We start from the raw sequence: 27,524 nt of genomic DNA, 5'->3' as shown, positions 1-27,524 counted from the left end.
CTTTTATCAAATGCAACGAATATTGCTATGTTCTGTATAATTTTTTGCACCATACATATAGTGAAGTATATATCTTTTATCAAATGCAACGAATATTGCTAGGTTCTGTATAATTTTTTGCACCATACATATAGTGAAGTATATATTTTTTTTATCAATTTTATCAATTGCAACCAGGCCCCAGAGGTCGCAGGTACGATTCCCCACTCCAGCTACCACTGCTCCCCTTCCCCCTTGCGCTCCTTGTGGGCATCACTGGGTTGAGTTCAGCTGGGTCAAAGCTGATAAAAAAAGCAGCTGGGTTGGGCTGCGATATCTGAATTTCCCCCGCGGGATAGTATAGGTATTCATCATTATCATTAACGAATATTGCCATGTTCTGTAAAATGAGTGCCAAGGACTTCCAATGGAATCAAGACTGTAAAAGGACTTATTGGGATGTTCCTATTGGTCAGAATGCTTTTTGCCGTACCAAGGACGTGCTGCATGTTTTTTAAATGTGTCCACTGTACTTGTATGTAAATTCATTGTGTCAATAAAATAATCAATCAATCAATCAGCCCTACATATCCACACATTGTGAGCTTGTAGATCAGCTATTTCCAAAATATTTTTATACATTGTGTTAATTTGAAAACTTGTGAAACAGGACATTCTGCATAATGAGTACTTTAACATTTTCATACTTTCAGTAGGCTACATTTTCATGCCAACATTTTTGTACTTTTACTCAAGTACATTTATAATTGCAGACTTTAACTTGTAACAGAGTATTTCTACATTGTAGTATTGATACTTTTACTCAAGTAAAAAAGTGATTAGTTTTCCACCACTTCTATTTTCACAATGTGTGGTATGATTAATATATAGATTAGAGATGAAGTGGTTTTTATTGAATGTTTTTACAGATAGAATCAGAATCATCCCAGGTTTACAGGTGTAAAACAGAGGGTGAAATGAGTTTTTGTTCAACAATAAGCTCCATTTAAACACAACCCTGAGTGTACTGAATACATAGAAACATAAATATATACAGTACAGAACCCTGACTGTACCTTATACTGTACATATAAACACACACACACACACACACACACACACGCACACACACACACACACACACACACACACACACACACACACACACACACACACACACACACACACACACACACACACACACACACACACACACACACACACACACACACACACACACGTTGATGTCAACAATCAGAGACATTATCTGACCTCACAAAGACACACTGAGGAGGAGGAGGAGGAGGAGGAGGAGGGGGGGTCATAAAGCCTAAACCCAGGGTAGAGTGGTTCAGTGAATGTGGACTGGAAGGTATAAAGGTGTCTCAGTGAGTCAGAGGACACGTCATAGAAGGACAGAGTCCCAGCAGCATGGTCTACATACACTGCTACTCTGTTGGAGTCAGAGGAATCAACAGGGAGGTCAGTCTGCCTACTATTGTGATCGACATAGTAAGAGCCTCCCGTACAGAGCAGACTCCATGACAGATCATTCTGTCCAAGCAGACTACCCCCTCCTCTCCTGCTGATTCCTCTGTAAGCCACTCCTATCCTAACCAGTCCACTCGTCTCTACCTCCCAGTAACAGCGTCCAGTCAGACCCTCTGTACACAGAACCTGATAATACTCATCATCAAATCTGTCAGTATGATCAGGGTATGACTGAAGCTCCTCCCCCTTTGGCCGAGTCACATTCCTGTTGTTCTCAGACAGACAGAGTTTTCTGCTCGCTGTGTTTGGATCCAGTGTGAGACGATGGAAGTCTGATGAGAAAACAAGACAGGAAACATTAAAACATTACATATTTAAACTAGAAGCAGTGCTCTTCCGAGCACAGGTCTCCACCAGGCCACACAAATCGGCCTGTTATAGCGCCACCATGAGGCTGATTTGAAAAATGTGGGGCAGAGGTTCTAGATTGGCATCCAGGGAATGTGTGTGCTCACTTTGGCAGCGATCGGGCCAACGGTGACTGAGATTAGCTGCACACAAACTGCGAGGACACACGCACGCACGCACGGACGCACGGACGGACGGACACACGGACGGACGGAGGGGAAAACATACTCTCCCTCAGCCTTCGGCTGGTGGAGACAAAAAGTATTAAAATACCATTCACTGAGAGAGAGAGAGAGAGAGCGCGAGAGAGAGAGAGAGAGACAGAAACACGTACGCACGCACAAACGCGCACACACACACACACACACACACACACACACACACACACACACACACACACACACACACACACACACACACACACACACACACACACACACACACACACACACACACACACACACACACACACACACACACACACAGTGAGATAGAAAGGCAGAGAGAGAGGGGCAGACAGACAGACAGAGAAACGCACACACACACACGCACGCACGAACGCACGCACGCACACACACAGTACTCTATAAGTTAAGGTTATTTTCCTGAGTATTTGAGTATTAAAATACCATTCACTGAGAGGGAGAGAGAGAGAGACAGAACACGCACGCACGCACGCACGCACGCACACAGATAGACACAGGCAGATAGACAGGCAGACAGGCAGACAGGCAGACAGACAGACAGACAGACAGACAGACAGAAAGAGAGACAGACAGACAGACAGACAGACAGACAGACAGACAGACAGACAGACAGACAGACAGACAGACAGACAGACAGTACTCTATAAGTTAAGGTATTTTTTCCTGAGTATTTGTATTTGTGGATACTTGAGCTGTATGACATCACACATGAGACCAGTGGAGGAAGAAATATGTAGCAGATCTCCAAGCTCACAACATACAGAGATGCAACACGTTGTGAGCTTGTAAATCTTTTTTTTTTTTAACAATATGTTTATTTTTATTTTTACATTCAAAACAATATATACATCACAATAAAAGCAAAAAATAAACAAACAAAAAAAACCCACAAAAACAAAACCCCAAAGAATACAAAATAATCATAACACAAAGAGCACGTACATCACATCAACATCACAGCAGGCCAGACAAATGAATGACCGTAGAGGGAAAACAAAACAAAGAAACAGTCACCCCACTCCTGGTTCCTCCATCAGATAGGAAAGGTCATTTCCCTTGACATACTGGATAAAACTTCCCCATACTTTCTCAAATAGCTCTTGTTTGTTTTTGAGAGTGTAAGTAATTCTTTCTAAAGGAAGGCATAAAGACAGTTCCTTAAACCACTGAGCGATGCTAGGTTTCCCTGTCTTTTTCCATGAAAGGGCGATAACCCTTTTGGCTTGTAGGAACACAAGGTCCAAAGATTTTATCTCGCAATTTTTTATCTTATGGCCAATTGGGTAAAGGCCTAATAAGAAGAGTTTTGGGTCTAGCTCAATATTAATAAGTAGTATCTGTTGTAACTCCTTTCTAACCTCCCAAAACTCCTTTATTTTGGGACATGTCCACAAACAATGGAACAGAGTGCCTTTATCATCGTTACATCTGATACAAGTGTCTGGGATATTAGGATTACATTTATTTATTTTTTCTGGCGTGATGTACACCCTCATCAGCCAATTATATTGCAGCAATTTTAAACGAGTATTACTAGTCTGTGCCTGAGCCTCCTCACAGGCTGTGTTAAACTCATCCATTGTTAGTTCCCCTTGTAAATCAGAGTTCCAGGCATTAAATCTAGATTCAGATGTTTCGGGCGAAAAGTCCACCAGAAGAGTATAAAATCCAGATATGATGCCCCGTTCAAAAGGGTTCATAATGAGAGCTCTTTCTATTATCGACAGAGGAGGGATCGTCAGAGACTGTGCTTGTTTAACCCTTATAAAGTCCCTGAGTTGGAAAAATTTAAACAGGTGTGTTCTAGGAATATTACATTTGGCCATAAGTTCTTCAAATGAAAGCAGAATCTTATTTTTACCAAAAACATATTTTAGTTGTTTAATTCCTTTTCCAGCCCAAAGCTTAAATCCTCAATCCGCCCTACCCGGGGCGAATGCCTCATTCCCCCAAATCGGACTAAAGCGAGAAATGGGGATGATATTGCACAAATATTTCCGAACATCCTGCCATACCTTGATCATGTTTTTAACAATGGGATTGGTTGTAGCTTTTTTAAGTTTACTTAATGAGTTAGAGTAGAGATAATTGGGCATCGAGATCTTTAAGGAACCTGATTCAATGTGTCTCCACTTAGGAGACCCCTCCTCTGTATAATAGAACATTATAGTTCTCAGCTGTGCTGCCCAGTAGTACCACAGCATATTGGGGCATTTTAGACCTCCCCTATCATAGGGCAAATATAGTAGGGAAAGCCGGAGTCTGGGGCGACGATTATTCCAAATAAAATTTCGAAACAACTTTTCCATTTTAGGGAAGAAACCGACAGGAGGAGGCAGGGGGATATTTTGAAATAGGTACAGCAGCTTAGGGAGTGTATTCATTTTGAGTATATTAATTCTACCAATTAGTGAGATTGAGAGGTCTGACCACCTACTAATTGCTTCAGAAATTGATACAGTTATTGGGTTGTAATTGTGGCTTACAATATCCTCTAGTTTAGGGACAATTTGAATACCCAAGTAAGTAAATTGCTCCACCGCTTTGAAATGACGTGTATAGATTGGAGGGTTATCCCTTTCTTCCTGGTTGAGCAAAATTATGGATGATTTCGAGTTATTAACTTTGTAACCAGATATCACTCCAATTTTCTTGATCAACTCCAGTAGAGCTGGTGTAAATCTTTTATTTGTTTGCCAAATGATAAGCTCTAAGTGGTTGCAAAGCATCTGCAGGTGTCACCAAAATGATCCTAATAGCAGCAAGGCTGAGTTCTTCTCACGGCCCTGTCCCGTCCAGAGGGTTAAATATTCACCCTCAGTGGACCAGAGCATCACAGAGGGTTAAATATTCACCCTCAGTGGACCAGAGCATCACAGAGGGTTAAATATTCACCCTCAGTGGACCAGAGCATCACAGAGGGTTAAATATTCACCCTCAGTGGACCAGAGCATCACAGAGGGTTAAATATTCACCCTCAGTGGACCAGAGCATCACAGAGGGTTAAATATTCACCTTCAGTGGACCAGAGCATCACAGAGGGTTAAATATTCACCCTCAGTGGACCAGAGCATCACAGAGGGTTAAATATTCACCCTCAGTGGACCAGAGCATCACGGAGGGTTAGATATTCACCCTCAGTGGACCAGAGCATCACGGAGGGTTAGATATTCACCTCGTTAGTTTTACTGAGGTTAGGGTTAAGGTTTGGTTTAGGGTTAGGGTTAAGGTTTGGTTTAGGGTTAAGGTTTGGTTTAGGGTTAGGGTTAAGGTTTGGTTTAGGGTTAAGGTTTGTTTTTTTACCCCCTCCATGGGGAGGCCGGACCCCCTCCATGGGGATGCCGGACCCCCTCCATGGGGACGCCAGACCCCCTCCATGGGGACGCCAGACCCCCTCCATGGGGACCCCCTCCATGGGGACACTGGACAGGACGGGGCTGTGAAAAGAACTCTCCCTCCCTCCCTAACAGTCCCTGAAAACTTAGATACAGTACCTAGACTATGATAGGAGTGGACAGGGGGGGGGGGGGGGTCACCACACTGATCCTATCAGTGTCCCTGAAAACAGGAATGGAGATAAAAGTCTCTTTTTTGCATCTTGTTCCAGTCATGGTCTGCAGCCAACTGAAAGGAGGAGTGACCCATGCAGGGACAGAGTGTTTTGGGGACATTAACAGAATGTGTGTCAGAAGGAGTGTTGTATGAGGGGACAGTGGCCCTCATTTATCAATGGAGTGTTGTATGAGGGGACAGTGGCCCTCATTTATCAATGGAGAGTAAAAAACAGCGTATTGGCAGTGCAAAGAATCGATTGTATCGATACTACCTACTTTGGTATTGTATTTAGCATTTTTAAGAAGAAAAAATTAAAAGGAGGGGTTTAATTACTTTTCCTTTCCATATAGCTACACTGGTCTATCGATAAATGTGTGTAATCTCTGGGTTCATGTCAAGGTGCAGATTTGTCAATATACAATGTCCATGTATTTGGCAGATAATCACTGTGTTTACTTAGTTATATCCATAATAATACATGTTTCCCTTAAAAACATGCACTATCCACACCTTTCACACAGATTTAATGTCTTTGTTAAATAGTTACTATATCGATTTTAAATCATTTAATGTGTATTGTATCGTCAACCATATATCGTGATATGTATCGAATCGCTATTAAAATATCGTTACACTCCTACTAAACAGCCTATCCTGGTGTACATTTGATCCCAGCGTTGCCGGCTGAATTTAAATAACACGTCCTTAAATATTCTCAAAACACCCCGATTTTACGACAAGAACAACCGGAATACGACCTGGCAACGTAAGGAGAACCAATAGAAGAGAGTTTACCCATGAGTTTACCCTGCACACCTCGCCTCACTGCCTTTGTGTCCACGTTATGGTCCCCCCCCACCCACACACACACACACACACACACACACACACACACACACACACACACACACACACACACACACACACACACACACACACACACACATACACACACACACACACACACACACACACACACACACACACACACACACAGAGCACTGTGGAAACAGCAGTCTTTGACAGTGGAATTATCATTTATTGTGTAAAGTAGGCTAGCAGCCTACATGAATGACATCACACCAGCAGTCACATCATCATGAATGGAATTATGTTGGGATATTAATTTAACCCAATATCGGTGACGTGCACAGTGCACTTTGAGTTCTTACACTAAAATAAATCAAGCATGTGTTCCCCAATCCCCACAGCGTGCGCTGGGCTGGGCACAGCCAGGTTTGGAACTTTGGGTTTTATCATCAGGAAGCGTGTAATCTCCATAGGCTCCTATTCATTGCTGCTGCAAAGAAACGGCTTTATCTCCGAATCTACTTTCAAAAACGCTTTGATCGCCGAGAAGCGCTTTATTTCAAGGCGACACTGGGCCGCAGCGGTTGGCCGCGGTTAGGATTTTTCATTTCCGTGTGAAAATAAACATACTGGTCACCATTACAAGACCGTGAATTTACACAACATGGACACGATCGTGGCTTCCGGGGCTCTTCAAAATAAAGCGCAAGTGAATGGCGGCGCTCTGTAGACGAATAATTACAACAATAATGGCATCTCAAGTGTTAACTAGAAAAGAAAATTTCTAAGAAATTTTAAGTGTGCCTGCAGCTCGCTAAGTCTGTGCAACCTTGTGTAGCGGTTGGTGTTAGCATTAGCGTTATTAACATTAGCATTTTTTTGCATAAACGTTAACATTATTGTTCTTCATATGACACCACCCACATGTCTGTACGACAAACGGTTCACGAGAAAACGGGTCACTTCCTGTTTGGTAAGGGGCACTTCCTGTTTGGCGAAATAGGCCCCAATTAAGTTTAAGGACTCTTAATCTTGTCATTTGACGCAACCCGCGTGTCTGTATGACAAACGGTTCACGAGATCAAGGGTCACTTCCTGTTTGGTGAGGGGCACTTCCTGTTTGGCGAAATAGGCCCCAATTAAGGTCATGGACGATTAATGAATTAAAGCTGCAAGCAGCGATGACCGGGCCCTCGCAGCTCTACCCACGTCACAAGGCCAGCAGCCAATCAGAAACCAAACAGGAAGTCAGCCATTTCGACTAATTAGTGGCGTTTTGGCGCATTTTTGGCCGTTATCACGGGTCGCACTTTAACGACAGTTTTGTGAGAAAAAAAAAGTTTTTTGAGAAAAAAAAAAGTTTTTTGAGAAAAAAACATTTTTTTGAGGAAAAAAAAAATTGAGAAAAAAAAATTGAGAAAAAAAAATTGAGAAAAAAAAATGTGAGAAAAAAAAAATTGAGAAAAAAAAATTTTGAGAAAAAAAATGTTTTGAGAAAAAAAAAATTGAGAAAAAAAAAAAAATTTGAGAAAAAAAACATTTTGAGAAAAAAACATTTTTGAGAAAAAAAAAATTTGAGAAAAAAAAAAATTGAGAAAAAAAAATTTTGAAAAAAAAAAATTGTGAGAAAAAAAATTTTGAGAAAAAAAAATTTTGAGAAAAAAAAATTTTGAGAAAAAAAAAAATTATGACACCAGCCGCGAGTCTGTACGACAAACGGTTCATGAGTTATAGAGGCACTTCCTGTTACAGAGGGGGCGGGGCTTAATCAATTACAGCTCATCCCTATTGGCCGGAAAAAGACCAAAGTTGTGTGTGCATTTTAAAGTTTAAATCACGTTGCTAGGCAAAAGTATGGCAGAGTTATGTGGCGCCAAAGTTTCTGGTTTTTTTTCGGAGTCCCCCATTCTAAGTCAATGGGGTTTTTGGGCGTCGTTTTTTGCGAATTACATCGCAATCGTATCGCGGATCGGAAAGAAAAGTAATAGCACACCATTCCCGGCCGAGCCGCACGTTTTGATGTGTATATTGCGGGGGTGGCGTAAATCGTGCGGGAGTTATTACGTGCCGAAATTCCCCCCATTCTAAGTGAATGGGGTTTTTTGGCGTCGTTTTTTGCGAATTACGTCGCAATGGTAACGCGGATCGGAAAGAAAAGTAATAGCACACCATTCCCGGCCGAGCCGCACGTTTTGATGTATATATTGCGGCGGTGGCGTAAATTGTGCGGCAGTTATTACGAGCAGAAATTTGCAAGAACATTACTTACTGACTGACTGACTGACTTAAGTATGGCGGATTACAATAAGTGTTCTGCTATTGCATAGCAGGCACACTTAATTAAGTGTGCCTGCCATGCAACGCAATGGCAAAACACTTATTGTAATCCGCCATACTTAAGTACGTAATTAAGTTTCGCCACAAATTTCGGCACATAATAACTGCCGCACGATTTACGCCACCGTCGCAATATATCCATCAAAACGTGCGGCTTGGCCGGGAATGGGGTGCTATTACTTTTCTTTCCGATCCGCGTTACCATTGCGACGTAATTCTCAAAAAACGACGCCCAAAAAGCAAAAACCCCATTGACTTAGAATGGGGGAAATTTCAGCGCGTAATAACTGCTGCACAATTTACGCCACCCCCGCAATATATACATCAAAACGTGCGGCTCGGTCGGGAATGGTTTGCTATTACTTTTCTTTCCGATCCGCGTTACCATGGTGACGTAATTCGCAAAAAACTACGCCCAAAAACCCCATTGACTTTGAATGGGGGACTCTGAAAAAAAAAACAGAAACTTTGGCGACACATAACTCTGCCATACTTTTGCCTAGCAACGTCATTTAAAATGTAAAATGCTCACACAACTTTGGTCTTTTTCCGGCCAATAGGGATGAGCTGTAATTGATTAAGCCCCGCCCCCTCTGTATTCCTATTGGCTGGGCTTTAAACAGCCAATACGCCAGTTCACAGCATGGTACCGTCTTGAAACTTGGTGTCTGGACTTGAACGGCCAATAGGAACGTATTACTTAAGCCCCGCCCCTATTAAGCCCCACCCCTATCTTCCTATTGGCTGAGCTTTAAACAGCTATATCTCCAGTTTGCAGCATGGTACCGTCTCGAAACTTGCTGTGTGTACTTAGATGGCCAATAGGAATGAGCTGTAATTGTTTAAGCCCCGCCCCCTCTGTCTTCCAATTGGCTGGGCTTTAAACATCCATAACTCCACTTCCCAACACATTAATGGCCTCAAACTCAGTGGGTGGTCCCACAGTCCCAACTGCTACACAAGGTTGCACACAAATAGCGAGCTGCAGGCACACTTAAAATTTCTTCGAAATTTTCTTTTCTAGTATAGGACTCACTTCACTGTATAAGTTGGAGACCTCGCGGTCCACAAAAAGATTACAGCAGCGCCACGCCGGTCCCTCCCCAAAATGCTCTCTCATCTCCTTGTTCTGAGCAGATCAGCAATCTTATCTTAATGACTGTTAGAGCACTTGTTGATAGATTGCTTCCATATCGCTACATTTTAATTGCTTATCATTGTAACTTGGAAATAAAATCGGCGCACATGTCCATGATGTACGCATTTATAAAATATTTCCACAGGGATTATTTATTGCGACAGTAGGTCGCATTTACTACCAAAACCTCCACAGGCTGTCCGTCAGTCAGTCAGTCCGTCAGTCCGTCAGTCCGTCAGTCACACGTCACACGTCACACTCTTGCCCTGCTCATATCTCCGCAACCGTTGCCCCGATCCATGCCAAATTTTGCACACACACTCCTTACCTGCCAAACTACAACCTCCAAGGACCCCCGGAGCTCCAGGGACCTGGGCCCCCAGATGTAAAAAATGACCAAATGTGCTAAACTGACCAAATGACCACCCCAACGGGGCTGCTCACGGGGAATTCCCGGGGACCACCGACTCCTGGTGCTCCAGAACGGATGCAAAAGTGGTGGCGCCCCCAGTGGAGGACCCCCTACACTGCAGCTCACATAAAATGCCGTAACTCCGGCTAGGAGCGACCGGGACAGCCGGGGCCGGTACCTATTCGTCCGCCTTGGCGGCGCGGAGACCCCACCCCTCATTTCTCACATGGCCCTCTTCTAGCGCCACCATGAGGCCGATTCTTGCAAAACACATTTTTGGACACTGCTCCTAAAATGTTTGCCCTAAAATCACGCAAATCGGTACACAGTATGTCTACACTCATCCCATCAACATGAATCTGTCCCATATAGCGCCACCTCCAGGCCGACTTTTAAAAACACATTTTTGGACACTGCTCCTACAGATTTTGCCCTAAAATCACGAAAATCACTACACAGTATGTCTACACTCATGTCATCAACATGGATCAGGAAGATTTTGGAAAAACAAATTTTTGCCCTATTTGTGGAAATAAGTGACCTACGGTCGCTTATCTCCCGATTAGGTAGTCTTACTGGTTAGTTTGTTAGATATACATTTTGGAGTGGATACATGTGTCAGATAGTTAAGTGTGCCTGCCATGCAATGCAATGGCAAAACACTTATTGTAATCCGCCATACTTAGTTAGTTAGTTAGTTAGTTACATAATGTCGCCACAAATTTCGGCACGTAATAACTGCCGCACGATTTACAGCACCGCCGCAATATATACATCAAAACGTGCGGCTCGGCCGGGAATGGGGTGCTATTACTTTTCTTTCCGATCCGCGTTACCATTGCGACGTAATTCGCAAAAAACGACGCCCAAAAACCCCATTGACTTAGAATGGGGGACTCGGGAAAAAAACCCAGAAACTTTGGCGCCACATAACTCTGCCATACTTTTGCCTAGCAACGTGATTTAAACTTTAAAATGCAAACACAACTTTGGTCTTTTTCCGGCCAATAGGGATGAGCTGTAATTGATTAAGCCCCGCCCCCTCTGTAACAGGAAGTGACCCTCACCAAACAGGAAGTGACCCTTTATCTCGTGAACCGTTTGTCGTACAGACATGTGGGTGGTGTCATATGAAAAACGATAATGTTAAAGCTTATGCAAAAAATGCTAATGTTAAAAAATGTAACGCTAATGCTAACACCAACTGCTACACAAGGTTGCACAGACTTAGCGAGCTGCAGGCACACTTAAAATTTCGTAGAAATTTTCTTTTCTAGTTAGACAATGCTGCTCCGCATGTCTACAATGGAACAAAGTGGTGTAAGATGAATCCTACACCACCTCAGAACTTGATGTGAGATCTGATCCGACCCTACGCCAACATCAAAGTCATGATGCGATGATAAAATGCCAGACAATTTGCCTAAAATGGCGAACGCCAAAAATGTGATCTGCACAACGTTGATAAATGAAGGCCAGTGTGTTTTGGGGAAATTAACAGAATGTGTGGCAGAAGGAGAGTTTTTTTTTACAGACAGACAGACAGACAGACAGACAGACAGACAGACAGACAGACAGACAGGCAGGCAGGCAGGCAGGCAGGCAGGCAGGCAGACAGACAGACAGACAGACAGACAGACAGACAGACAGACAGACAGACAGACAGACAGACAGACAGACAGATACTCACATCTTGTAAGGAGTTGAGGATCAGGATTAGAATTCCAGAATTCTCCTCCATGTTTCACTCTGTAGGAAGTAGAACAACAATGCATCAATGTGTGACTGTCTAACACAACGTCTCCACTACCTGACACTACAGTGTTTCTGCTAGCATTATCTTGGACAGACAAAAACACTGTCAGAGGAGTGGACTTGAGACTCTCCTTGGACTCCAGCAGTGTTGTGTCTGAAAGCAGGGGTGGACTGGGCTTCTGGCATACCGGGCATATGACTATACAAGTGGACCATAGATATGTTTTGCTACCACTTTAGGATAGTTACAGTAATGTTTGCTACCACTTTAGGATAGTTACAGTAATGTTTTGATACCATTTTAGGATAGTTACAGTAATGTTTTGCTACCATTTTAGTTACGGTAATCTTTGGTCTGGGCGGCCACTAAGTGGAGAGGACCAATCCTTCAGTAGCACCGGCCCACAGAGCAGAGAGACATCACATGATTGGCTAACTAGCTTGTCTATCATCTGAATACTGGCCTAGTAGCAGCCAATCACAGGCTACTGTGGCCCAGGAGTCCCACCCTAACATTTAACAGCATACAAGCCCACAACGCATCGCTGCCTCGACACGATGTGGGCTTGTAGATCTTCTATGTTGGGGTTGAAAGCCTTCAATGACAGTCATTCATGAACTCCTTCATATTTTGGGCGGACGAGAACTGAACATAATTTAGACTACAATAAGTTTTATTGAGCAAGGGAGGATATCTTCAACCAGCGCACACACACACACACACACACACACACACACACACACACACACACACACACACACACACACACACACACACACACACACACACACACACACACACACACACACACAAGCAATGTTTTTTTCTCAGCACAGTTTTGCTTCTGTGTGAACGTGAACAAACAGGTGAGGTGATGACTTCATAAACTATATGTGGAAAAATCCAGGGTTTATGAAATCATGCGACCCCTGCATTTGTGTGTGTTTTGCCTGGTTAATTTAATGCAACAGATTATATACATAAACATGAATCTTCAGCAGGTGTATGACTGTATAAAATGGGGTGGGAGGAGGGGATTGTTGGGGCAGACTAGCACAATAGACGTTATGCCATTGGAACATGAAACAAGGGAATCACTGCACTAACCAACATGGACACAGTCCAAGTCTACTCACTGCAGAGACTCCAGTCCAGAGAAGTTCTTCAGTCCAGACACCGGCAACACGTTGAAGTTCAAGTCTAATTCTCTCAAATGAGGATTAGATCTGAGAGCTGAGGCCAGAAGTTCACAGCTCCTCTCTGACAACCAGCAGTTCATCAGTCTAAATGAGGAATAAAACACATTATAAAATACATTATTCCTGGATAGAGAACCTGCTTACAGCCACCTATTAAAGGACCTGGTCTGGATGGACTGTCTGGGTTTTAGAGTAGAAAACCAGACAGGAGTAACATGAACTAAATAATCTTTTTTATTACTTCTTACTTGAAAACTTTAGTCACTATTTACTTAGCAGATTTAGCTATACTTATACACATCAACCACTTATTTTATCACTTATTTTACACTCTGGCTATACAAACGTAGCAGATCTACAAGCTCACAAAGCAATAGCCCCGTTTACATGCACGCATCTAATCGTATTAAAAACAAGATTTTAGATAAACCCGATCTAATTCTGCATGTATACACCTAAATAAACCCGATCAAAACCAACACGATTTAAATTCTGATCGGGGTGGTCTAGACTTTTTTACGACCCGATCAAAAGGAAAATCCTTCCATGTAAACACCTAACCCGATTAGAATGTGACATGTTCTTTCAGCGCAGGCTTCCTGGCCATTTATTGTGGCACTTTTTGTGATGTTTCACCACATCTATTTAGTTTATAAACGCATTTTTTAATCAATCTATAAATGTGCAGACTATCTGTGTAGCCTGCCTACGTTAGTGTGCGTGTTTGCGTGCGCTCACGCGAGTCCCAACTAAGACTCCTGTCTCAATTGAGAAGAACCGTAGGCTAGAGATCTTCACAGGTCCAAAAAATGGTCCCGAAAACTAAATGGGCCGTCAAATTTTGACCGATTCCGACCTGTTATGAAACAATAATCAAATTACAAAACCAAACCTGAGTGGCCCCGTAACGGTCTCGTCCGATTCCGTCCCGTTCCGACGTTCATTCTTTTTTTACAGACCGAAACCCGTGACATGTTGTCCCGAAATCCTTTTATTTCCAAGGTTCCGAGAGACCCGACCATTTAATCATTATTAAAATCCTCTTTTATGTAACTCACTGCAGCCGTGCAGCGTGCTGTTAATTGATTGACAGGCAGAAGAAGGCTGCCAAGGAATCTATAATATTAAGATCGAAACAAAAGTCAGGGATAAAGGAATACTTATAGGCTACTTTCTAACTACAGAGGTAAGTCATTTTCGGTTTGTTTGACATGTTTAACTTGTACGCGGTCGCGGGTGCCTTCTCATCAAAAAATAGCCGATCTACAAGCTCACAACGCGTCTCAAATCCTGGCAGCAGGCTACGCATCACGAAACAGAACTCCAGTAGTTCGGTGAGAGAAAGATATTCTAGCGCGACTGGACGCTACGTCCTCGTTCATCTATCCTCCTGTGCGTCTTTGCCCAGGTCAGATGGATCTGGCCACTAACTAATTGTCTTCTTGCGATCATAAATAGCCTAAGAAACCACCAGCAAAACATCCTATATTCTTCATCAGATAAATAATATTTAAAGGGGCCTGGGGTAAGTGGATATAGCTAAGAGAGTCAATTTTAAAAGTATTACAGACTTTTTGTTTATTATCGTGAATGCACTTGTCCATGAAGCCATTATGTTCTATGGGCCGTCGCCCGTCGGGAGCAAATATGGATTGTGACGTGATGATGATGATGATGATGATGATTATAATGATAATATAGGCCTAATACATACAGAACAACGCACATCCCCAATAATCTAATTAAAAGAGCATTGCAGCTTATTTTTTCACTTTGGTGGGGCTGTGTATTTGCTTAGGCTCCATTATTATTATTATTATTATTAATGGATACAGGGAAATGCGATCTATTTAATCATTTGCGTCACAACACGATTTATAAGTGGGCACATGTAAACACCAGATCGGATTGATCTCACCCCATGTATACACTTGATCCAATACCTTCAATCGGGTTTATTTAGATCAGATTGGAATGAGGCTGTCATGTATACACAGCTACTGTGAAGCAATGCGTTGCGTTGTCAGCCTGCAGATCTTCTATTTTTCCAAAGATTTTGACACATTTTGAAAACTTATAGTACTGAGTACTATTTGGTACTTTTAGGTATATTTTGATCCTGTTAATTTGATACTTTTACTAAAGTAATATTTTTAGTGCAGCACTTTTACAGTAACAGATTATTGATGCACTGTGGTTTTGATACTTTTACTTCAGTAAAAAAGTAAAAGTGGATTACTTTTAACACCACTGTCTGATACAGACAGACAGACAGGCAGACAGACAGACAGACAGACAGACAGACAGACAGACAGACAGACAGACAGACAGGCAGACAGGCAGACAGACAGACACCACAATGCTCTGACTGGTCTGAATGGAAATGTGGCTTAAAGTGTAAGGAGGCTCAACATTGCGAAACCAAAACACACAAAAAGAGAGAAAGAACAAATGGAAGAGGTTTTGGGTGAAAAAATTAATCTCAATTATAATTGTAACATGTACATACTGTAGTTACTGTACCTCGTCATTATTCCAGTCAATGTGTGTTACTGTGATATCAACCTTATTCATACTCTTCACAAAGTCTCACCACAGTATTCATATTATAATCACATGATAAATCACTGATGGAAATAATTATTGTCAATTTATCTCACCGTAGAGTCTCCAGTCTACAATGAGGACTTTCCAGTGCAGCACAGAGTAGATCCAGTAGATCCAGTCTGTTGTAACTTAAGTCCAGGTGTCTTAGATGAGATGGATTAGAACTGAGAGCTGAAGACACAACTTCCATGTGTTCTTTCTGGAGGTGAAAGCCAAAGCCAACAATTCTGTAATGACAGATTAAATGTAAAATCAGAGATGATCAATCAGAGCAAGTTCAATGTCAATCAGACAGACAGACAGACACAGACGCACTTGACTAAAACTGACAAAACATTTTCGTTGACTACTTTTCACTGACAAAAACTAAATAAGAACTAAATGAAGACTGATGACTAAAAGACAATTTTGTCAACACATACAAGCTAGACTAAAAATGTTAAGGAGGGACTATAGTGGAGAAGAGATCCAGTAGAACTAAAATACAAAAATGTTTGGTTGCACTGAAACTAAATGACATGACATCATGAAAATAGCAGCATAACGTGTTGTGAGCTTGTAGATCTGCTATTTTCATTACAACACCATCAAGGCAACACTAATACATTTTAGTCGACTAAATCAACTGTAGATTTAGTTGAATAAATGAGATATTTAGTCGACTAAAACTAGACGAAGACTAAAACATTTCAGATGATTAAAATATGACTAAAACTAAATTACATTTCATTCAAAAGACAAAACAAAAATTCCTAAGGAAATCAACCCTGTTTGTGTGTGTGTGTGTGTGTGTGTGTGTGTGTGTGTGTGTGTGTGTGTGTGTGTGTGTGGGGGGGGGGGGGGGGGGGGGGTAGTTATCAGTAAAGCACTGTTCACACCAATCGTGTGATGTGTGTGTGAACGCACACATCCCATTCATTTCCAATGGAGGCTTGCGTGACAGTCCGTCTAGTGCGATACGGCAAAGTTCACGCTGATGTCTGGCATCAGACGGACTGACAAGGACAGATCTAATTTGAATGAAGTTCATCTCAACAGACTTTATTCAAATCTTGTGTGTGCGTGAGCTCGTTAACCAATGAAAGCAGCGCTGCTCTGCGTGTGGGTGTGGCTGTGGGAAATGACAGGGAAGAGTGACTGTCAATCAACAACAGCCGTTGCAGACTGGAGGAGCACAGAATTGAGTTCTTTGTGCTTAGACTGCAGGTGTGTGTGTGTGTGTGTGTGTGTGTGTGTGTGTGTGTGTGTGTGTGCGTGTGTGTCTGTGTGTGTGTGTGTGTGTGTGTGTGTGTGTGTGTGTGTGTGTGTGTGTGTGTGTGTGTGTGTGTGTGTGTGTGTGTGTGTGTTTTGTGTGTGTGTGTGTGTGTGTGTGTGTGTGTGTGTGTGTGTGTGTGTGTGTGTGTGTGTGTGTGTGTGTGTGTTATTGATAACTATTATTGCCTCTTGTTATGGTTCTGTGAATTGATAGATGTTTTATATGATGTTTGTGTACTTTATGATGTGTCTGGGTCAGATATGTGACCAAAATGAACCATCATGTCTAGTTATAGTGTAGTGGTGTGAAGGTACATTGATTCTGTTCTACTAAGTTTTCTATTCACATGACTACTAACCGAGCCTTTCTGCTGTTCCTCACAGCTGGGATCAGTCTCCATCGCCCCTCCCTCCTTGTGTTGTATTTGTCCAGGTCCAACTCCTCCAGAACATCCTCTGACATCTGCAGCATGAAGGCCAGAGCTGAACACTGGGATGGAGACAGTTTTGTCTTTGATCTGTCCCCTGACTTCAGGTACTGTTGGATCTCATGAAGCACTGAGTGGTCGTTCATCTCCATCAAACAGTGGAAGATGTTGATCATTCTCTCAGGAGAGTGCTCTTTAGTGGTCATCTTCTTCAGGTTGTTGATGACTCTCTGGATGGTCTCTGGACTCTTCTGTGTTTGACCCAGTAGGCCTTTTAACAGACTCTGGTTGGACTCCAGTAAGAGGCCATGAAGGAAGCGGACAAAGAGGTCCAGGTGGCCATTTTTACTCTCCTGGGATTTTACCATAACTCTCTTCAGGAAGTCTTCCAGAGTAATTTCTTCTTCTCCTCCTCCTCTCAGGAATGCCTTCAGTACCTTCATGTTCTTCTGTGTGAAACAGTGGAGCAGGTAGACTGCAGCCAGAAACTCCTGGATGCTCAGATGAACAAAGCTGTAGACCTTTCTCTCAGATTGAACAGTCTCTTCTTTGAAGATCTCTGTGCACACTCCTGAGTACAGCGAGGCTTCTTTCACATCGAGACCACACTCTTCCAGGTCTTCTTGGTAGAACATGACACTGCCTTTCTCCAGATGTTCAAACGCCAGCCTGCCCAGCTTCAGAAGAACCTCCCTGTCCTTCTCCATGAGCTGCTGTTGATTCACATCATGACTTTCTTCATACTTCTTCCACTTCCTCTTTGTCTGGACCGACAGGAAGTGGCTGTACATCGCAGTCTGGGTCTTGGGCAGCTGTTTTTTCTCGTCTGTCTTCAACATGTCCTCTAGAACGGTAGCGGTGATGGAACAGAAGACTGGGATGTGACACATGATGTGGAGGCTCCTTGATGTCTTCATGTGTGAGATGATTTTGCTGGCCAGCTTCTCATCACTGAATCTCTTCCTGAAGAACTGCTCCTTCTGGAGGTCCGTGAAGCCTCGTACTTCTGTCACCAGGTCAACACGATCAGCAGGGATCTGATTGGCTGCTGCAGGTCTGGTAGTTATCCAGAGGAGGGCGTTAGGGAGCATATTCCCCTCGATGAGGTTTGTCAACAGCAAATCCACTGATGATGTCACTGTGACATCAGAAACAATGGCATTCTTCTGGAAGACACGAGAACCAATGCGAATGTTCTCGAATTTCAACGGAAACCTGCTTTCATCCAGACCATCAAAGATGAGGCCAACCTTCCAGACAGCAAGCTGCTCTGCTGTGACCTTCTTCAACGTTGGATGGAAAACATGGATCAGTGAGAGAAGACTGTGCTGCTCATCTCTGACCAAGTTCAGCTCCCGGAATGAGAAGGGAACCAGGAGAATGACATCTTGATTTTCCAAACCCCTTGCCCAGTCCAGAGTGAACTTACGCACAGAGAATGTTTTTCCAATGCCAGCGATGCCCTTGGTCAGAACTCTTCTGATGGGTTTGTCTCTGCCAAGGAGGAGGGGCTTAAAGATGTCAGAGCATTTGATTGGTTGGTCATGGAGGATCTTCTTCTTGGAAGCTGCCTCAAGCTGCCAGACCTCATGTTGGGTATTAACCCCTTCACTCTCTCCCACTGAGATGTGGAGCTCTGTGAAGATGCTGCTGAGGGAGGGCACTTCAGTGACGTATGTCACACGATCAAGACTGTTCAAACCGACCTTATAAACCTTTAGAACCTCCTGTGGACTGACACCTGCTATGAGAAGACAATGAAGACATTTTAAACATTCAGTTGAATTAATAACCTTACATCCACACAGCTGTGTATGCACATTATTAATTTAACCACTTAAATCCCAGCTTCCGTATTCTGGGGAAAACTTTGACAGAAAATAGCTGATCTAAAAGCTTACAAGCTGATCTGTAAGCTTGTAGATCTGCTATTTTCAGCGAAGATATCGGATCACTGCCTTTCATACAGAGTTGATAAGATGTTTAGCATCATTATTTAAACATGGATACTGATGACACATTGTGGACATTTAGACAATGTCTCCTGTCATTTCAAACATTTCAGTGATTAACTGTGTTAATTAATGTACATTGTGTCCAGTCTTACTGTGTCCACTGCTGGTGTGACTGGGTGTCTTCAGTCCAGCTGTGGTTCTGGATCTCTTGGACGCCTGCTCTGTCACAACACAACCACTCCTCTCCCTCTCTCTGTGGAGACATTAAGACATTATATTACTGTATAATAGTATTTAATATGTAAATATAATATAATACCACATATAACATAATGTATTTGTTCACTCTGCATTGTGTTGATGTACAATAATAATCTCCACTCTGTCATGGAACTATTGTATATTCATAACTCTTTCATTCATAAATTACAAAGATATAATTTGTGCATTTGTCAATTTTTTGACTGGTTAAGCCATATCCATTGTTGTCCTTACTGACAGATGACCCATCTATTTGACAAAACCCCTGTCATATGTTAAATGACTGCATATTTCATGTGCACAATTGTGTATATTATATAGCGTTATTTTTTATTTTTGCGACCGAAGGTCGCAGTTTACCATGAGAAATGTCACAGCTTGTTGCATAATAATGTATATTCCAGATAGACAGAATTAGAATCACAAACGGAACACAACGTAATAGTAACGATTGAATATGAACATATTTCAGCTTCTGTGCTTCTGTGTCAGCTTCTCTGACATCACTGTGATGTCAGGGGAACCAAATCCCTTTATGCCCATATATGGAGATATGGAGTTCCCTGTGATGCCGGGGGAACCAAATCCCTTTTGTGTCCATATATGGAGATCCCTGATGTCATCAATATCTAGCCCATATCTGTGAATATCTATGGGTACCAAGGGTCTCCATATATGGATAACTGGTCCGATATACATCACTGGCCAGATGGCCAAGACATGGCGTGACCTCGCCCTTTAGGTCGCTTTTCAGCCTTAGGACACTGAATGGACACAGACACAAACAATGTCTTTTATCTGAGATACAAGACATTGTTTGTGTCTTTCCAGTTGAAGTTCACAGATATAAGTAGGTGATCTTACCTTGTGTGTGGAGGTCCAGGTTCATTACTGAAGTTGGGCATAAGTCCTTTAGACCAGTCACTCTTCATAGACACACAGCTGGGTGTTGGAGACTCTGCTCTGTGGTCAACACTTCTGTAATCATACAATGCATCATGTGAGTTTGTTCAATAAGGTTTCAAGTCCATTGCAGCAACCATGCAGAACAACTGAAAATAGCAATAAAAACTAAAATAGAAATACACACAGAGTTTATTAATAATTGAAAAGAAACACTTTATTACCATCAATACATGGTCATACTTAAAAACTAAAGTATTTAGAGTCACAACATTAAAAGAACGAACATTAATTAACACGGTTCATTTGATGTCATTTGTACATGGTATAGAGACTGTTAAACATCAACATACATTCCCATCTTATCTTCATAATTGGTCCTCACTATTATTTATGATCTTCATAAAACAGGTCCTCACTAATGTTCATTATAAGATGAAACCATTTCTACTGGCTGTGGACAGTTCAGAAACCTGTCTACTCACTCTGTGACTCAGAGGAGGACTGCATGTGGACAGTTCAGAAACCTGTCTACTCACTCTGTGACTCAGAGGAGGGCTGTGGACAGTTCAGAAACCTGTCTACCAGTGACATCATCGATAGGCAGGTTTGGTTGTTTCAAAGAAGATTTTTAATGTTCTTCTTATTTTGTATTGATGCAACATCTGGGTGAACAGTCGGCACAAATAGCAGATCTAGCTTGTGTTATCACAGCTGCAGGGATGTGCTGGCCATATTTGGGAAAAGCAAGACAACTCCTGAACAGCCGCTCCAATCCTGGTCGGTCCAGGCCAGCCATAAAAAAGAAAAAGAAAACGTTGGCTGCCTTCGTTCCATTTTGGGGGCTGGGCGGCCCACAAAGTAAATATAACTCATGTAATTGGCCCACTGGCTTGTCTCTCACGATCTGAAATGGCCAATCTTTGAGTAGCAGCAGAGCTATAGAGAGAGATCTCTCTCTATAGCGCTGAGTAGCAGCAGCAGAGCTATAGAGAGAGATCTCTCTCTATAGCGCTGAGTAGCAGCAGCAGAGCTAGAGAGAGATCTCTCTCTATAGCACTGAGTAGCAGCAGCCCACAGAGCCATCACATTGGCCCCACTGGCTTGTCTATCATCTGAATACCAGCCCACTACTCCCTGGCCTCTTGATTAACCCTAGTGACCCAATCACAGTAACCGCTCATCCGTTAGTATTTGGGGGGCCTCGTGGCAGGTACGGAAGGCAAAAATAAATCTGGCGCGTGGCCAATGCAATGAAGGCCTCTCCAACTCCTTTTCCCGGGCTGAATAAGGGGCCCAGCACGTCCCTGACATGCTGTGAGCTTGTAGATCATCTATTTTCTGCAAAGTGATTTGGTGTAGAGAGGAAGAAATGTGTGGACCAAGTACAGAGCCCTGGGGAACCCCGGGTAACTAAGTTTATAGAGTAATATCACAGTGGACCATGCTGCCTTTCAGCCTGGTGGAGACAATTAGGGCAAGGAGAGATTGAACTACTGATTCAGGATTATCCTCATCATTTGATTTATTTATTTTACCAATTAATTTCAGTGACCAATCTTGCAAGCACGCACTGTTTTATTGGCATTCCAAAGTGATCTTACCTTGTGTGTGGAGGTCCAGGTTCATTACTGAAGTTGGGCATAAGTCCTTTAGACCAGTCACTCTTCATAGACACACAGCTGGGTGTTGGAGACTCTGCTCTGTGGTCAACACTTCTGGAATCATACAAATGCATCATGTGAGTTTGTTCAGTAAGGTTTCAAGTCCATTGCAGCAACCAGAAAAACTGAAAATAGCAATATAAACAAAAATAGAAATAGAAATACGCACAGGGCCGATTGTACCAAGAGGGATTAAATAAATCTTAGTTTAGGGTTAATCAAGGTTTTGTTGATCTAGGATTTATTTTAAATCAAGTTGTGTTGCACCACTTAAATTTAAGCATTGCTTAACAAATCTATGACTATGATTAAACCCTTAACCTGTGATTAAAACTATAACCTGTGATTCATTCATGGATTAAATGTCCTCCATCTTTGATTTGCGATGTTAACAAACTGGAATAAACTATTCTCTTGAGCCTATGATTATCATTAACGTTACTTTTTAATTTACATCCATCCATCCATCCATCTTCAACCGCTTATCCGGAATCGGGTCAGTTCCAACTGAGACCTCCAGATTTCCTTATCCTGAGCAACTTCCTCCACTCCCTCAGGGATTATACCGAGGCGTTCCCAAGCCAGTTTGGAGATATAATCCCTCCATCTGGTCTTTGGTCTGCCACGGGGTCTCCTCCCAGTGGGACGTGCATCGAGGACCTTCCTAGGAAGGCGCTCGGGGGGCATCCGTACTAGATGCCCGAATTTACTTCTGGGAGAATGTGGGCAGGCCTATGTTAAGAAGAGCGCCTGCAGCCAAAAAATATATCATTTTATAACCCTCCGTCATACGACGGTGACACTCACTAAAACAAGATATACAAGCTCACAACGTGTCACTCCGTGGTGCGTAGTGGGCAGACTGGTGGGTTTGCAAAGGAACGGGGAGGCGGGGAAAGGGTCGATCTACTAGAAGCGACGTGTGAACTGTGGAAGATTGTAGGCAAACGGGACACTTTGTGGTGCGTAGTGGGGTAGTGTGGTGTTTTAGATACGCCCCCTCACAGCTCGCACTACGGCGCTCATTCCTGGTTTCCCAAACAAACAGAGAACATGTCGCGGCGTGCGGTGCACCTTCAAACAGACTTTTCAAGCCACGAAAAAGAGCTTTAGCTGGACGAGTTCTGTGGTAAATCAATCAATGATAAACGAAATGTCCGCAGTGTGCAGTTGCACACAGCCTGATGGGTGCCGCGCTGCCAGCTGGAGATAGGAGGGAGACTTCTCACAGGAGGCAGGACCCCCATTCATGTCAATGGCATGTTTATACATTTAAAGCACCTCTCCTGCAGGTTTAAAATTAATCCCTTACTGATGTTTAAATCGAAGTTTAAAGTAGTGGTGCAACAGGATTAATCCAGGTTTACAGTAACAATTCAAACCAAGAATAAAAGGATGGTTTAAAACTAAACCTGATTGATTAAAACTAGGTTTAAAGTTTGGTGCAACTGGATTAAAAAATAAACCTTGATTTAAACCAGGTTAAGGCTTAATCCGTGTTGGTGCAAGCCGCCCACAGAGTTTATTAACTGAAAAGAAACACTTTAATACCATCATTACATGTTCATAGTTCAAAACTAAAGTATTAACAGTCAAAACATTATAAACCTCATGATCTGTTCTCAGTAGAGTTTGATAACAACTAAATGATGTGTTTTACATTCTGACCTGTGATCAGTAGAGTGGTGTCCATCTTTGAAGTCAATAGGTCTATCCATGGACCAGTCACTCTTCATGGAGACACAGCTGGGTACAGGAGACCCTGCTCTGTGCTGATCAACCCTGGTAGGAAGAGAGGATCAACATCATTTACTTTATTTAAAGGAGTAGTTCACCCAAAGGAATAAACTTTATTCTGTCGTTTACTTACCCTGTGATGTTTATGACCCAAGGATAATTTTTGTTTTTAAAACCTTCTTTAATGGTAAATCCAGAATCGGCGAAAAATATATAATGGGAATCAATCAGAGACCCGTTTCTGTGGCAAAAAAACAATATCAAAAATCCTTCCATTAAAAAAAACCCACAGCTCCAGCCGTTTATCAAAGCCTGTAGTACCTTCTACTTTGTAGATTTAGACGGCAGAAATGTATATATGGCTGAAATGTATATAGGGTTGAAGTGATTTGAACTTATAATAAAAATGTACAAAGTACCTAAGACTAAAATGAGCCAGTCTTTTGAACGGCTCTTTGTAAGGAACGGATCTTAAATCCGGCTCACTTCATAGAGCCATAAATCCCATCTCTAGCTTTCTGTTTCACCGTAAACCTGTTGCCTTGATTGCGATGACGCGACTTCAAAACAAACAGTGGAGACACATCCGACGAACGAGCGTGACTGACAACGCACACGCCTGGCCATGCTCGCTCCCTTTTCGTGCACGTCTTTGTTTTGACCGGAAGCATTTTAAAGTTAATTTTCTTACTTTATAGGGCACTTTTTGGAGCGGTCTCAAAGCAGTATGATACTACAGGCTGTGATAAACGGCTGGAGTTGTGGGTTGTTTTTAATGGAAGGATTTTTGATATTGTTTTTTTGCCACAAAAAAAAAAAAGGAACTTCCCAGTCACTCTGGTTAGCTCAGTCGGTAGAGCATGGAGATACAAATCCAGGGACCGGGGTTCGATTCCCCGTGACGGCTGTCAGTGAAAAATATTCCAGTAACCACATGTCGGCGCATGCATACTAAGACACCGTTCTCGTTCAAAAACTCTCCGTTCCCGTCGCACCCTTGACGCAATAGACATTCCTAGAGCGTCGCAGGGGTGAAGCAAAGGAAGGCGTCGGATGGGTGAAGCAAAGGGAGTGAGAATGGGTTGGACATTAATATGTAAAGACGGGCGGGCTGACGATCAACGAGCCACGAAAACCAGTTGAAGTTGATTGACACAGACACCTGTCAGTCATTCTGACCTCGTGAATTATTAAATTGCGATAATGTGCATTATCATGCATTATGTTTTTGTTTAACCGTCTTGTTATAATACTCAAACACAGGATGTTTTCACTTGCCATCTACTGTTAGGTAGGTTATGTTCCCAAATTTTTGCACCCCACAAATATTTTATTTAAATCCGAGGCACCCCTACATTATAATTTACACTCCCAGCACCTTATATTTATAGCATATCGTCGTTGTCGGGTGGAAACCTTGTATGTCCAAAACCGTTTGTTTTGTATTTATCATCTATAAAATGTACAGTGAAAACGTTTTGTGCGATGGTCTTGTATGCTGAAACTTGGAGATAGGAGGTTTCTGCCCGACAGTGACAATATTTTAGTGATTATGTTACAAAGAAAACGTTAAGATAACAGCCATTTTGGTTAGAACTGACTGAAAATAACTTTGTACTTTAAGTTTAAAATGATACTAAATATTTTTTCAAGTGTCTTTTCCACTTATTCCAACGGCACCCCTGGACTGCCGTCACGGCACCCCAGGGTGCCCCGTCACCCACTTTGAAAACCCCTGGTATATAATGGTATAGTGTTCTAGTGTATATTGTTCAGGAGGATTGTCATACTTTAAGCATGAAGGTCCAGGTTCATCTGCTCTGTGGATGTGATGTTTCCCCTCCTCCTCTCTCTCCACACTCTCACTCATCTTTGGTGTTTATTTAACCTGTCAGGGTTACACACAAATATAAAAAGTAGAACATTATTAATGAATTGATGAATGAACGCACGCACGCACGCACGCACGCACGCACGCACGCACGCACACACACACACACCAGCCACTAGGGTAAAACTCCCCAATCTGAGTTCCCAGAAGTTCCTTTTCTTGCCACTAGGGGGGCGAGAAAGCTCCCAGTCCCTGCTGTTTTCATGAACTGCCTGAGGAAAACAAGAGGACCGCCCACCCAGCTTCTAGACCAATCAGTGTTCAGTGAACAGGGTGAAACAGGGTGATTGTCTGGTAGTAAAAGCAGAGGAGATGTGTCTGAGCTTGTGGTGAAGCCTCTTTACCTCTTTTAAGGTGAATGACTAGAAAACTACAGCACTATAGCTGCTCACTCCACCCTGGACTCTGAATAATGAGCCTTTAGTCAGAATCCCACCTAGACGGAACAATAGCAAAACAGGGCCTCACATTTCACTAGATGGCTCTGACTGCACGCACGCACGCGCACACACACACACACACACACACACACACACACACACACACACACACACACACACACACACACACACACACACACACACACACACACACACACACACACACACACACACACACACACACACACACACACACACACACTCTTAGGCGCCCTACACACAGTTGCGACAGCTATCGTGTCCGTGTAGTCTGAGAATGAGTGGGGGAGGGGCTGATCCAATTCATTGTCAACGGAGGTCACGTGGTTTTTTTGTCGTTGCCGTGTCTCTTGGCCAAAAGACAGCCTGTGGTTGAGCTAGAGACACGGCAACGACAAAAAAAAAAAACAACCTTCCATTGACAATGCATTGGACCTGCCACCCCCCCTCATTCTCAGACGATACGGAGAAGATGTCTCACGCATCTGTGTGAATGCGGCCTGAGGTGTTGAGACTGACATCATCACCAGAGAGGGAGGGAGAGAGAGAGAGAGAGAGCAGCAACAAGACACATAGCAGCACTTCCTGTTTTTTGTCAGTTTCTGGGAAATGGCCTGATCTGCTGTAAGCACACACACACACACGCACACACGCACGCACGCACACACACACACACACACACACACACGCACGCACGCACGCACACACACGCACACTTTAACCATAGCCTACGCATAAAGCAGATCTACAAGTTCACAACATGTCAGTGTCGCGCTGCAACTCACCATGAGCTTATAATAGATCAGCTACTTTTCAGTGCATGACACTGGCTATATCTAAAAGTTTAAATCATGTTTACGTCAAATTCCCTTAAACTCTAAAAAAAACTTTTTCAACCATAAAAGACCACACCTCTAAACATTCAAGGCCTCAGCCCCTCCCTGTGATCTTTGATTAAAGTGCTTAATGTTTATAGAATAATAGATGACATGTATGTGTTGTATTTAATGTAATCTACATTAATGTATAGAACAGATGGATTAGTATTATTAAACACACTTACCCTCCATTAAACTGTGTGTGTTGGTCCTTCTGCGTTGCTGTTCTTCTCAAA

The 27,524-nt window shown here is 42.7% G+C and overlaps 1 protein-coding gene across 5 annotated transcripts; it reads right to left on the bottom strand.

Annotated features, from left to right (window-relative positions):
- Positions 1 to 27,524, bottom strand: LOC308290375 (protein NLRC3-like). 5 transcript variants are annotated; one of them, XM_080732175.1, is made up of 11 exons: positions 27,474 to 27,524; positions 25,891 to 25,988; positions 24,032 to 24,145; positions 22,304 to 22,417; positions 20,661 to 20,774; positions 19,688 to 19,788; positions 17,512 to 19,324; positions 15,952 to 16,125; positions 13,229 to 13,375; positions 12,027 to 12,085; positions 1 to 1,802 (listed from the first exon to the last, which is right to left on the bottom strand). In XM_080732175.1, the coding sequence occupies exons 2-11, from the start codon at positions 25,968 to 25,970 to the stop codon at positions 1,243 to 1,245; spliced, it is 3,276 nt and encodes a 1,091-aa protein (XP_080588301.1). In that variant the 5' UTR covers positions 25,971 to 25,988; positions 27,474 to 27,524; the 3' UTR covers positions 1 to 1,242. The 5 variants fall into 5 exon arrangements, with proteins under 5 accessions (XP_080588301.1, XP_080588302.1, XP_080588304.1 ...); XM_080732176.1 differs by having other exon boundaries at positions 22,304 to 22,414; XM_080732178.1 differs by lacking the exon at positions 22,304 to 22,417.

The sequence above is a fragment of the Nannobrachium achirus genome, assembly GCF_963921795.1.
Source record: "Nannobrachium achirus genome assembly, chromosome: 8".
Lineage (NCBI taxonomy): Eukaryota > Metazoa > Chordata > Actinopteri > Myctophiformes > Myctophidae > Nannobrachium > Nannobrachium achirus.
Note: the sequence above shows the minus strand (reverse complement) of the source record. Positions and strands in the feature narration are given on the sequence as shown.

Coding starts and splice junctions, on each gene's coding strand:
- LOC308290375 (XM_080732175.1), bottom strand. CDS start 25,970: ATGAGTGAGAGTGTGGAGAGAGAGGAGGAGGGGAAACATCACATCCAC. Junction 19,325..19,687: donor TCACACCAGCAGTGGACACA/GTAAGACTGGAC, acceptor GTCTTCTCATAG/CAGGTGTCAGTCCACAGGAG. Junction 1,803..12,026: donor TCCTCAACTCCTTACAAGAT/GTGAGTATCTGT, acceptor TTTTCTCATCAG/ACTTCCATCGTCTCACACTG.